We start from the raw sequence: 11002 nt of genomic DNA, 5'->3' as shown, positions 1-11002 counted from the left end.
CGCCGGCAGACAAGCGGGCCGAACCAGCGCCTCGCGGGGCTGCAGCGCGGCTCCCGCCGCCCACACGGGTCCTCAGGGGCTGCGCGCTGCTGGGGGAGCAGCAGGAGCCGCGTTAGGACCACCACCACGGGGCACCACGGCTGGATTTCTCACCTTTCTACAAGGAGCCGCGGCTCGCCAGGACCAGACCCTCCCCGCATCCAACGCGCCGACCTCGGAGCCTGGACCCCGTCCCGCCGCCGCTCCGCACCTAACCCGCCGCAGCCGGAACCACCTCCTTGAGCCGCACCGGGTGCTGCCGCTTTACCGTACCGCCAGGGGGCACCGTCCGGCCGCCTCTCGCCGCAGCGCTTCCCTGCCGGGCGGAGGCTGGCTGCACGGCTGCAGTGATTGGCAGCTGTCAGTCACCGAGAAGAGGTTGATTTGAAGAGGGGAGGTGCACACCTGTGCTGAAACCCTCCTCCGCCGTTCCCACACAGCCCCGGCCCCGGGGAACGAGGTGACATCGGCCACCCCATCCCCGCCAGGCCCGTCCCGTCCCGTCGGGCACTGAGGGGGAGGCAGTGGGCGGTGGCGGCCGGCCGGCAGGAGGCGCGGCGCGGTGGACAAGGGGCGGTGCTCTATCAGGAGGTGGGAGGGCGAGCGGGGGCCGTGCCCGGGGTCGGGGTCGGCCCCGCGGGAGACCCGATGCTGATCGTCCCCAGTGCCGCGGTGGGGTCATGGCGGACGTGCGCGCCATGCTCGAGGCGCTGGAGCAGCGGCTGCAGCGGACCGAGGCGGTGCTGAGCGACGGGCCCCCCTGGGGGCTGCTGCAGCCCATCGTACGGACCGGCCCGGGGAGCGGGGGGAACCGGTTTGAGGGGGTGGGACGCGCTTGTGGAGCCGGTGGGGGCTTAAGGGCGGTCTGAGGGCTGGCAACGAGCCCTGGAGGCATGTAAGGGACTCTTGGGGGCTGGAAGTGGCCTAGGAGGGTCACTCAGGGGGTCATTGTGGGGCTGAGCGGTGGCTTGTGGGGCTGGTAACGAGCCATGAGGCCACTTGGGGTGCTGTTGCGTGATGTGGGCTAGGGGAGAGTGTGTGGCCACTTAGGAGGCTGCCGGGAGGTCATGGAAGCTGGGGGTGAGCCTGTGTAGCCACTTGGTGTGCTGTTGGGAGGTGATGGGGTCGCAGGGGTGAGCCTGTGTGGCCACTTTGGGGCTGTTGTGAGAATGACTGGGCTGAGAATGAGCGTGGGGGTTGATTGTGGGGCTGGGAGCTGGTTGTGAGGCTGCTGAGGTGGCCTTTAGGAGACTGGGTGAATCCAGTGGGGCTGCTGGGGGGCTGGCAGCTGCATGGGGTGGGTCTTGTGTGACGCCGGGAGGCTTGTGGGGAGCTACTCTGGGGGCTGTTGAAGGGCTGGGGAGCAGTTCTAGGGGCTGGGAGTTGGCTGGGGGAGGGACCTTCCTCCCTTCTACAGCCCAGCCCTGTGCTCCCAGGTTCCAGTGACGTTCGAGGACATCATGGTGCACTTCAGCAGGGCGGAATGGGCAAGCCTGGATGATGGGCAGAGGGAGCTGTACCGGACTGTGATGGAGGACAACTACGAGATGCTGGTGTCCCTGTGTAGGCTCCATTTGCGCCGGCTTGGCAGCCACCGCCACTGCCTGCAGGGCTCTCTCTTGGGGTTACTTTCCTACCTCTTTGTGTTTCACTGGCATCTCCAGCCCTCAAACGATCCTCTCAATTCCCTGCCCCCTCTGGCAGCCCTCAGGAGGGGGATAGTAAGTGCTCTGTGTCTTCTCCTCGTGGAGAACGGGTTCACTGATGTCCCTCCATTGCCATCACAGAAATTCCCTCTCCCACGTCTTGTCTAGATCCTCATGTGGTTTCCCATCAGTGTGGTAGATGTGTCTGTCCATCCTGGAATGGGTAGTGGGGCTGGTAAGGCTCCCTTGCTGCAGGGGAGCAAATCTGGGGCAGCCTTTTGGGTGTTTCTGGCTGGATTTCTCAATGCATGGCCCTCACAGCTGGAAGTGAGCTTTCCAGAAAGTCCTGTTAGACTTGATCTTAGGGATCTTTTCCATCCTAACTGATACTATGACTCTGTGACACCCCGCTTAGCTCACTTAGTTTTTATATCCTCCCTTAGAAGTGCTGTCTGCATCTGTAAGTCCCTGTGTGCTGGCAGTGGTGCTACCCCAGTTGGTGATGAAGCTTTTCTGGGCTGGGGCTGACTTTGTGTTGACTGTGGATGTTGCTCTGATGCGTGTCTTGCTCTTGAGCAGACTGTACCGTGTCCAAGCCCGAGTTCTTACTTCAGATCGAAAGGGAAGAGGAGCTCCACATGCTGGCGACGGCGGGAGGCCTGGAAGGAACTGACATGTCCCTGGAGCAAGCTGCAGGTGTGTGACACTGGGCTTTCCCTGTGCCAGGCTCCTGGCTGCTTACCAGAGTGATTGTGGTTGCTGCCTTCAGCCCTGGAGACCTCATCCAGTTCCACCCCCCTGCTGTAGGCAGGAACACGTTCCACTAGACCAGGTTGCTCCAAGCCCCATCCAACCTGGCTGCTCCTGATGCTGAGTGCCCTTATCCTCCCCAGAGCCAGACAGCCTGAGCTGCACAAGTGATGGTGCTGTGCTGGAGATAAAAACAGAGTCTTGTGAGGGGACCTATGGGAACCCAGAAGAAAGCAGTACTCCTGTGGTCTCAGGCAAGTGCAGCACACGTGAGTAGCTGCAACCCCCGCTGGCACCAGGGACTCTGCGCCCCTGCCCGGCTCTGTTTCGCCCAGTGCCTTCACCGCTCCTCTTGCCTTCGCAGTGCACGTCCCTCATGAAGCTGCTGCTGTCCCAACAGCCCTCGGCCAGCCAGTGCTGTCCCCTTCCTGCCCTCTCTCCATGTGCTGCCTGGAAGTAGGGAATCCGAATGAGTCTCTGTCGCCTCCCCCTGCAGCAGGTACAGGGGCAGAGTCCTTCATCCCTCCTTGAGCAGTGCCGGCACACTCTGAGAGCAGGAGGAGCTTCCTGCAGGGCTTGTTCTTGGCCTGGGGCTTTTGGGGCAGGGTTTTACATGATTCAGAGGGGCCACGAAAGGGCTTGGGCAGCAACTCGTGCTGCCAGCCTTGACATCGTAGAGGCCAAGGCATGGCTTGGTGTCAACCAGCCAACCCAGTAGATTTGCCTCAGAGGACAAGCCCTGGTGGTTTTGTTGGACTCCCCCCATCCTACCTTGGTGACATGTGTCATCTCACGCTGTCCCTGGGGTGCCTAGGGGGATGAGCTGTAGCTGTGCTCAGTCTTTATGGAGTCTGGATTGGAAGACACTGAGCTGGAAGAGGGGAGCAGGGTTGAGATTTGTGCTGGCTGTGGAGGGTGGGGTGGGAGGAAAGCCCTTTACTTTTGATGCCTTGGCCTCAAATCTACATAAGTGTGATATCTGCGCTCTGAATATTTTCTGGCAGATGCTGAGATGGAGATCCCAACGGAGGTACCACAGGAGGATGTCACTGTGGAGGAGCTGGCAGTGCCTGAAACACCCTCGATAGGTCTGGAGGAGGAGAAAGTGAAGGATGTGGAGTGCAGTGGCCAAAACTTGGAGGCAGAGCTTCCTGCAGACCCCGGGAAGGGGGCAATGCCAGATGACTGTGGAGCAGTGGCCCAGGCAGATTCCAGCTGCACAGCCACCACTGTGGGAGAGCCCGTGGAGGGCTCCTGTGTAGGCCAGCGGAATTCCACCCGGGAGAAAACCTACTCCTGCTCTGTGTGCAGGAAGAATTTCCTGCTTGAGATCAACCTCATCATCCACCAGTGCAGCCACAGCAACTGGGTGCCCTACATCTGTGTCCACTGCGGCCGCAGCTTCATGTCCAAGAGGAAAATCCGCCATCACATGCGGGCCCGGCAGGTGCTGGGGCTGTGCCAGCCCTCGGAGGTGGAATACTCTGTGTCCCAGCACCGGGGCTGCAGCACTGCCAGGAGGAAGCCGAGCAGCAGCGAATTCCCACTGCCACCAGGGAACGTGATGTATACATGCAAGGAGTGCATGGAGAACTTCTCCAGCGAGAGCTTCCTGATCGTGCACCAGTGGCAACACGGCCAGGAGCACCTCATCCTCTGCCCCTGCTGCAACCGGAGCTTCAGCTGGGCCTCAGACTTTGTCCGCTGCCACCAGCCCCACATAGGCGAGCGGCCCTACCAGTGTGGTGTCTGCCAGAAGGCTTTCAAGCGCTACCAGCACCTGGCCATGCACCAGCGGGTCCACGAGCAGCAGAACAGGCCCTACCCCTGCGCAGAGCCGCTGCCTGTGCCGGCAGCACCCGTTTAGGTGCGGAGGTGGAAGCGGGAAGTGGAGTAGAAAAAGGGGTGGGAAGCTGGGAGATCTCCTGGGAATAAGAAGCTGTGGTTGGACTTTCTCCTCTTCCCCTGACTGTGGATGCAAGCATATTGGGTGAAGGGTGGAGCATGGGTGCCATCACCTGGCTCCTCCATGGGGATTGAGGACAACCCAACGTTGCAGTGTGTGTGCATGAGTTGCGCCTCATGCTTGAGCCCTGGTGGGACAGCTGGGAGTGGGAGCTGCCATGGCTGTGGACATGTGCCTTTTCTGGAGAGTGCCAATAGATGCTGTAGAAACCAGGATACTCCCTCTGGCAGAACGTGGCTTCATTCAGCTGTAGGGGAGAGGGAGCTGCTACACCTGGGGAGGGAGCCTTGGGAATGCTGGTGGGGTGTGATGGAGTGAGGCTGGGGGAGCAGTGGGGGCAAGGAGGGGTTGTGACCTGGATTAATGGGCAGGAGCTCTGGCCCCTGTATGGAGATGGAGACGGGACCGGGACGGGATGGGGACAGAAAAGGGATGAAATAGAGATGGAATGGGGATGAGGATGGGATGAGGATGGGATGGGATGGGATGGGATGGGATGGGATGGGATGGGATGGGATGGGGGGCCCGTCCCAGTGTGGGCAGGGCGAGGGGCGGTGCTGCGAGCGGGCCACTAGGGGGCGCTGTGGCGCGGCGTTGGCTGCAGTGCGTGCGGCCATGTCCCGTTGGGGCCCCGCTCAGGTACGGGGGGGCTGGCGGCGGCGGCGGCTCCTCACACCTTCACCCCCCCCTCCTCACCTTCCCTCCCCACCGCTGCGGGCACCGGGCGGAGGGCACCGGCCATGTCCGGATGCCGGCCCGCCGGGGTGTCAGCCCGCGGTACCTACCGGCAGGCCCGACCGGGCCCGGAGCCGCTGTGAGGGGCGGGAGGGGCCGGGTCCGCCGGTACCGCGGCCGCCCCGGCCCCGTCCCGACCCCGCCCTGGGCAGCCCCTCACCGCCCCTCCCGCCCCGCAGCAGGAGCCCGAGTGGGGGCCAGAGGCCTGGCAGCAGCTCCCGAGCGCCGGCCCCGAGGGGGCGAAGCCGTCGGCGGTGCCCGAGGTGTCGCTGTGGACGGTGGTGGCGGCGGTGCAGGCGGTGGAGCGGAAGGTGGAGTCGCAGGCGCTGAGGCTGCTGAGCCTGGAAGGCAGAGCAGAGACAGCCGAGCAGAAGGTGACCGGGCTGGAGAAGGCGGTGCTGGACTTCGGCAGCCGGCTGGAGCGCCGCTGGGCCGCCCTGGCCACCCTGCTGCAGGAGAGCTCCCGGCGCCTCGACCACGTCGAGCGCCAGCTCCAGCACCGCGGTGGGCCCGGAGCCGGTACGGTCCTTGCAGGGGACGAGCCCAAGGTAATGATAGGGATGAGCTTTGGTTGACGGGGATGAGCCCGCGGTGACAGGGATGGGCTCCAGGTGATGGGGACGAGACCAGGGTAACTGGGGATGAACACCAGGCACATGGATGAGCCCAAGGTGGTGGGGACATGCCTACGGTGATGGGGATGAACCCATAGTGACAGGGGTGAGCCTAAGGTAACAGTAGCAATGAGTCCTGAGTAACAGGGACGAGCCCACCATGAGCCCAGGCATTGGGGATGAGCCCAAGGTAGGAGGGACAAGCCCCAGCCTGTGAGGACATGCCCACAGTGACAAACAGGGACAAGCTCCCAGCTAATGGAGACGTGCCCAAGGTAACAGGGTTGAGCACCAAATAACAAGGATGTGCCCAAGGTGACAAATGGGAACGAGACCCAGGTAACAGGGACATGCTTAAGGCAATAGAGATGTACCCCAGGTGACCATATGGCCAGTGAGATGTGACACTGGCTCTCGTGGGGACCTGCACAGAGCAGCTTGGTCATGGTCCCGCTGGTGCTCCAGCACACAAGCAGGAGGCAGAGAATTCTTGCTATTCCCTGTCCTCAGTGAAGACGGGAAGCAGGACACAACCTCCCTGCGCATTTTCAGCCTGTTGACTCCTACTGGTCACCTTGCCAGTGGGACAGTGCCTGTGTGAGGGGGTTGCTGCTCACCCAGCTCCTTTCCATCAGAGCTGTGGGGGGAGTGGTGGAGATTGGCGAGTGTCTGAGGTGGGAAGCACCAAGATGGTGCCATATGTGATTTCAGATGCCAACGGCATGCGAGGATGAGGTGGCAGGTTTGCCAGAGCAGGAATGGGGGAGCATGGACAGCCAGCAGAAGGAGATCTCCAGGATGGCGATGAAGGGGAATTACGATGAGGCTGGAGTCTTCCTTGGTGAGGATTGGTCTCTTCTCATGTGTCAGACATGTTGTCATCCCCTGCGCTGGCTCCAGTTTACGGCTGTGTGTAGGCTGCTGTGTTGTCCAAGTGTTCAGAGGAGAGCAGGCAGCGTGGGGTGACGACTTTACACTTTTCAGGTGCTCCTTGGTTGTGGGTGACAGCCGTGCCTTGTGCTCACCCTGCACATCCAAAGGACACCAGCAGTGCTGTCTGGGGCTGTTCAGACACCAGGAGATGGTCCTCTGTCAGCCCCAGCTTACCTGTGAGCGCAGAGGAGAGCCCTCCTCACGTGCTCAGGGCAGTGTGTGGTGGGGATTTTGGGTGATGTGCCCATGCTGTGTTGTGCAGCCTCCGTTCATGCACCATTTTTTGCCAGGACAAGGGCTGTACATCTGCCACCCTGTAGGGTTTTGCTGCAGCCAGTCCTAGATTTTAACACTTACTACTTTTGACTGAAATTTTAAAGGCTATGCGCCCGACAGTCACCTCTTCTTGGGGCAACTGAAATCACTTGCATGGTTGGGCTGACACCAGCCTGCTTGTTCAGATGGCATTGGGAAGTCAGAGCAGCTGCTCTGGGAATCCAGGACCCCTCCAGGCACCCCACAGCTCCCAGTGTGTGAGAACAGCCTTTTATTGAGGGGAACTGGTGCTGGTCACCACCATCAGTGGTTCATACCACCAACTCCTCCTTCCAGGGCCTGCAGATGACAGCTCCAAACCCACTCTGCTGCTGCCAGCTGAGGATAGGGAGGATCCAGGTGCGAGGACCCAGGGGCTGCCGGATGAGGGATCAATGCTGGGGCACCTCGGCTGCAGTGAGTTACAGCCACGAAGGCTGAGAGCGCGCAACAGGGACACAGCAGGGCTAGGCAGGGTTGGCACTGGGTACACTGCTCCAGTGCTGCCCGCACACTGCCACTGGCTGCCTACAAAGTGAGGGGCATGGGGCCTGCCTGTTGCTCCCACTAGGGATGGGGCCAGCCAAGCCCGGCATGTCCCTTCAGGGAGCGTTTCCAGTTTTGCATGGGGTCAGAAGGTGCTGGGAATTTAAGTCATGTGACTGGGGCTTCCTTAACACTTTTAAGACCAAATGTTTAAGCCCAGAAGAGCCCCCTTGCCAGAATGAATAGAAAATGATGCCACATCCCAGGAAGTGATGCCTCATCTGTGGCAGTGTTCAAGTCCAGGTTGGACAGGGCTTGGAGCAACCTGGTCTAGTGGAAGGTGTCCCTGCCTGTGGCAGGGGTTGGAACTGGGTAAGCTTTAAGGTCCTTTCCAACCAAAACCATTCTATGATTCTACGATTCCATGAAAATAGGGAGACCTGGGCAAGGCTTGGTGTGAGGGTGTCTCTGTGGCTGTTTGCCTGCAGATGGACTCTCCCTGCTGCTCCTGAAAGGTTTTGCTTTGCCCCTTTTCCCCAGATTCACCCACCTGAACTCTGCCATTCCTGACAAAACTCCTTCCAGGACAGAGTACTCTGCAGCCTCCACTTTGCCTTCCCATTTCCTGTTTTGGTTTATTTATTTATTGCTTTGTCAGTCCACCAAACGTCCCTGAAGTTCAATGGGATACCCTGATAACCCCTAAGAGGTGCCAGCACCCTCTCCACCACCTCATATGTCCTTCTCCGACTTTGCTCTTGGTAAAACCTTCCCATTACACTTCTCATGGCACCCTTGCTGGTTCATCTTGGTGATGTGCTTGCAGGGAGGCGCAGCTCCTGCTCCTGGAACTGTGAGCATGGGAGAGCTTTCCTTGCCAGGAATGAATTGCTGTCTCTTGGCAGGTGAGAACATCGTGATCAAGACAGAAGAGCAGCAGCCCCAGGAGGAAGGACCACAAGTCCTGGCTCTGCCAGAGGCACCCTCACTGAGGCTGGAAGAGGAGGTTCCCCTGAGCCAGGAGCAGCCGGTGCCCTGGGAGCACCATGCTGCCATGGATGGGCAGAAGGCAGAAGGATCAGGCTTAGGGGACTTCTGCACACACGAAACCACCACCCAGCTTGAATTTAAGCCTGTGGTGGTGCCGGTAGAAGCTCACCCTGCCCCAGGCTTGCCCTTCCCAACAGAGCATGTGCTTGGTGTGGGGAATGAGCAGCCATTTGCCCTGTCCCAGGGCATGCCGCTGGGAGCAGAAAGCAGCGCAGAGGTGGCTTCATCGCAGCTCAGCTCGGAAGAGCATCGTCCTTGCGCCGAGGGGGAAGAGCCCTGCGCGCTTCCGCTGGGCTGGAAGAGCGCCCGGCTGAAGCGCAACCTCCTGGCACGGCAGCAGAGCAAGGCGAGGAAGAGCAATGGCTCCTTCATCTGCACAGCCTGTGGGAAGAGCCTGGCCCATCACGCTGCACTGCTGAGGCATCAGCGCCTGCACACGGGTGAGCGCCCCTTCCAGTGCCCAGCCTGTGGGAAGAGCTTCAACGAGAAGTCCAACCTCAACAAGCACTACCGCATCCACACTGGGGAGCGCCCCTACCGCTGCCCTGCCTGCGGCAAGGGCTTCATCCAGAAGCACCACCTCCAGAAGCACCAGCGCATCCATGGGGTGCAGCTGCGGGGTGGCTGGGCAGGCCGGGCCCCACGGGCCAGCGCTGCCGGGGAGCGGCTCTACCGCTGCATCGAGTGTGCCGAGAGCTTCCCCCAGAAAGTCTCACTGGAGGAGCACCAGCGCCGGCACACGCAGCAGCGGCCCTTCCAGTGCAGCGGCTGCACCAAGAGTTTCCGGCACCGGCAGTCTCTGAACCACCACCAGAAGATCCATGCCGTGGCCAGCTCTCCTGCCGTCAGCTTGCCAAGCCACAACAAGGAGCTGGAGACCAGCCCCTGTGCCACTTTGACCCAGGATAATCGGTAGCGTGAGGGGTGCACAAGGGAAGGGGCAGCGTTTTGTTTCTCCGGGCTGCTCCGCAGAGGTGCGGCAGCCTCCGGCAATGGAACCCACGAGGTGGCTGGTGTCACACCACTGTCGGGCTGTCCGCAACACTGTGGGGCTGGTGGTACCACCAGGGGGCTCTGCACTGCGTGGGACTCCAGGAGGAGGAGGAAGGAGGAAGGCTGAAGTGCTCTGCAGGCAGCAAAACATGCAGGGGATAAAGAGACTGGCCTGAAGCAGTGGAGGAGGTTCTGGGATCCGGAGCTGAGCTGGGTTGTGCCGCTGCCCTGTGATGAGGGATCTCTCTGAGAAGGAGCCATGTTGGGCACTGCGAGGTGGTTGAACTCAGCTATTGAACACCACCAGCGTGGCGGGGGTGCAGGGTGGAGGCTGGTCAGCAGCTGGGGAGGAGACACGGATAAAAGACTGGGCTGATGTGGTGGTCTCCTGGTGCACTCTGGGCTGCTGGGGCAGGGAGAGGGCACCTGTGGGTACATGGCCCATGAGTTGTAACTCACACCTTGACCATGGTTGCAGTCGGGTGTACGGCTCCTGCTCTGCCACCCTGCCACTTCCAATTGCTTGCTCTGGTGGGGGGAAGACCCTGGCTGTCACCCTGGTGTCAGGCACCCTGAGGATGGTTCTCTGCAATTCATACAAACCAGTAGCCCAAGTGCAACTGTGCCCTGGGCTCCACGTCAGGACCTGGGCAGCTGCTTCCTTCTTAGACAGGAAGGGAGGAATCTGAAGCTGCCCCATGTTAATGCAGAGCTGCCTGATGGGAATGTGGAGTTGCCAGTCACAGCCTGTTCTGGGGATATGGGCCCCATGGCAATTCCTGGAGTACTGAGGGATACCTCTGTCCTGCCTGCAGCCCTGCCTGTGGCAGTCAGGGCCACTCCATTGCCTGTCCTTTCCCAGTCCCTTTGGGTACTCAATCTCCCACATTCCAAAGGCTCAACCTTCCTGGTCAGAGTCCTGAGGCAGTGCTTGTGTCCCCTTGCTTTGGCCCCCACACAGCATGGCACCTACATCCACTGAGGGCATCCCCATGGCTTTGGTGGCCATTTCAAGTACTAGCAGAGCCCTGGAGCTTGGGGGGAGGGCCTGGGCTGCCAGGGGGCAGGATCCTGCCCCTCTGCTGGGCCCTGGGGCACAAACCAGGTTGCTGGGTCCAGCACAAGGGACGGGGGTAAACCGAGGAGTGTCCAGCAAGGACTGGGACAGTGGCAAAGGACCAGTGTCCCCTGCAGTGGTGGCTCACGGGCTCCTCAGTGTGATGAGAAGGGAGCAGAGGCTGTGATCCTTTATGATCCTGCTGCCCTAGGCACAGCCCTGCTTTCTGGGCTCTCCCAGCCCCACTGCACAGCTGCAGTGGCAGATGACAGCCCTGTGCCTTCCCCATACATTCACCCTTGGGACATTGCCTGGGATCTTGGCCAGCCACCATACACAAAAGCGGGTGATGGAGCTCTAGTGATGACTCCCAGGCTCCCTTTTGCCTCACTCTGCCCAGGCCAAGCCAGGTTACTCC

The 11002-nt window shown here is 60.8% G+C and overlaps 1 protein-coding gene across 1 annotated transcript; it reads left to right on the top strand.

The window, feature by feature from the left end:
• Positions 1-650: 650 nt before the first annotated feature.
• LOC133280011 (zinc finger protein 777-like) lies at positions 651-10935 on the top strand. The gene is made up of 11 exons (XM_061474295.1): positions 651-821; positions 1476-1602; positions 2265-2381; positions 2585-2704; positions 2800-2961; positions 3440-4281; positions 4918-5040; positions 5316-5684; positions 6462-6591; positions 7296-7415; positions 8390-10935. The coding sequence occupies exons 1-11, from the start codon at positions 720-722 to the stop codon at positions 9448-9450; spliced, it is 3273 nt and encodes a 1090-aa protein (XP_061330279.1). The 5' UTR covers positions 651-719; the 3' UTR covers positions 9451-10935.
• Positions 10936-11002: the final 67 nt, after the last annotated feature.

The sequence above is a fragment of the Pezoporus flaviventris genome, unplaced genomic scaffold, assembly GCF_033815535.1.
Source record: "Pezoporus flaviventris isolate CSIRO_AGI_PZ_B2104156 unplaced genomic scaffold, CSIRO_AGI_Pfla_v1 ptg000079l, whole genome shotgun sequence".
NCBI lineage: Eukaryota > Metazoa > Chordata > Aves > Psittaciformes > Psittacidae > Pezoporus > Pezoporus flaviventris.
This window is presented reverse-complemented; position numbering and strand designations above follow the sequence as displayed.

Coding starts and splice junctions, on each gene's coding strand:
- LOC133280011 (XM_061474295.1), top strand. CDS start 720: ATGGCGGACGTGCGCGCCATGCTCGAGGCGCTGGAGCAGCGGCTGCAG. Junction 822..1,475: donor GGGGGCTGCTGCAGCCCATC/GTACGGACCGGC, acceptor CTGTGCTCCCAG/GTTCCAGTGACGTTCGAGGA. Junction 5,041..5,315: donor CCCGTTGGGGCCCCGCTCAG/GTACGGGGGGGC, acceptor CCCGCCCCGCAG/CAGGAGCCCGAGTGGGGGCC.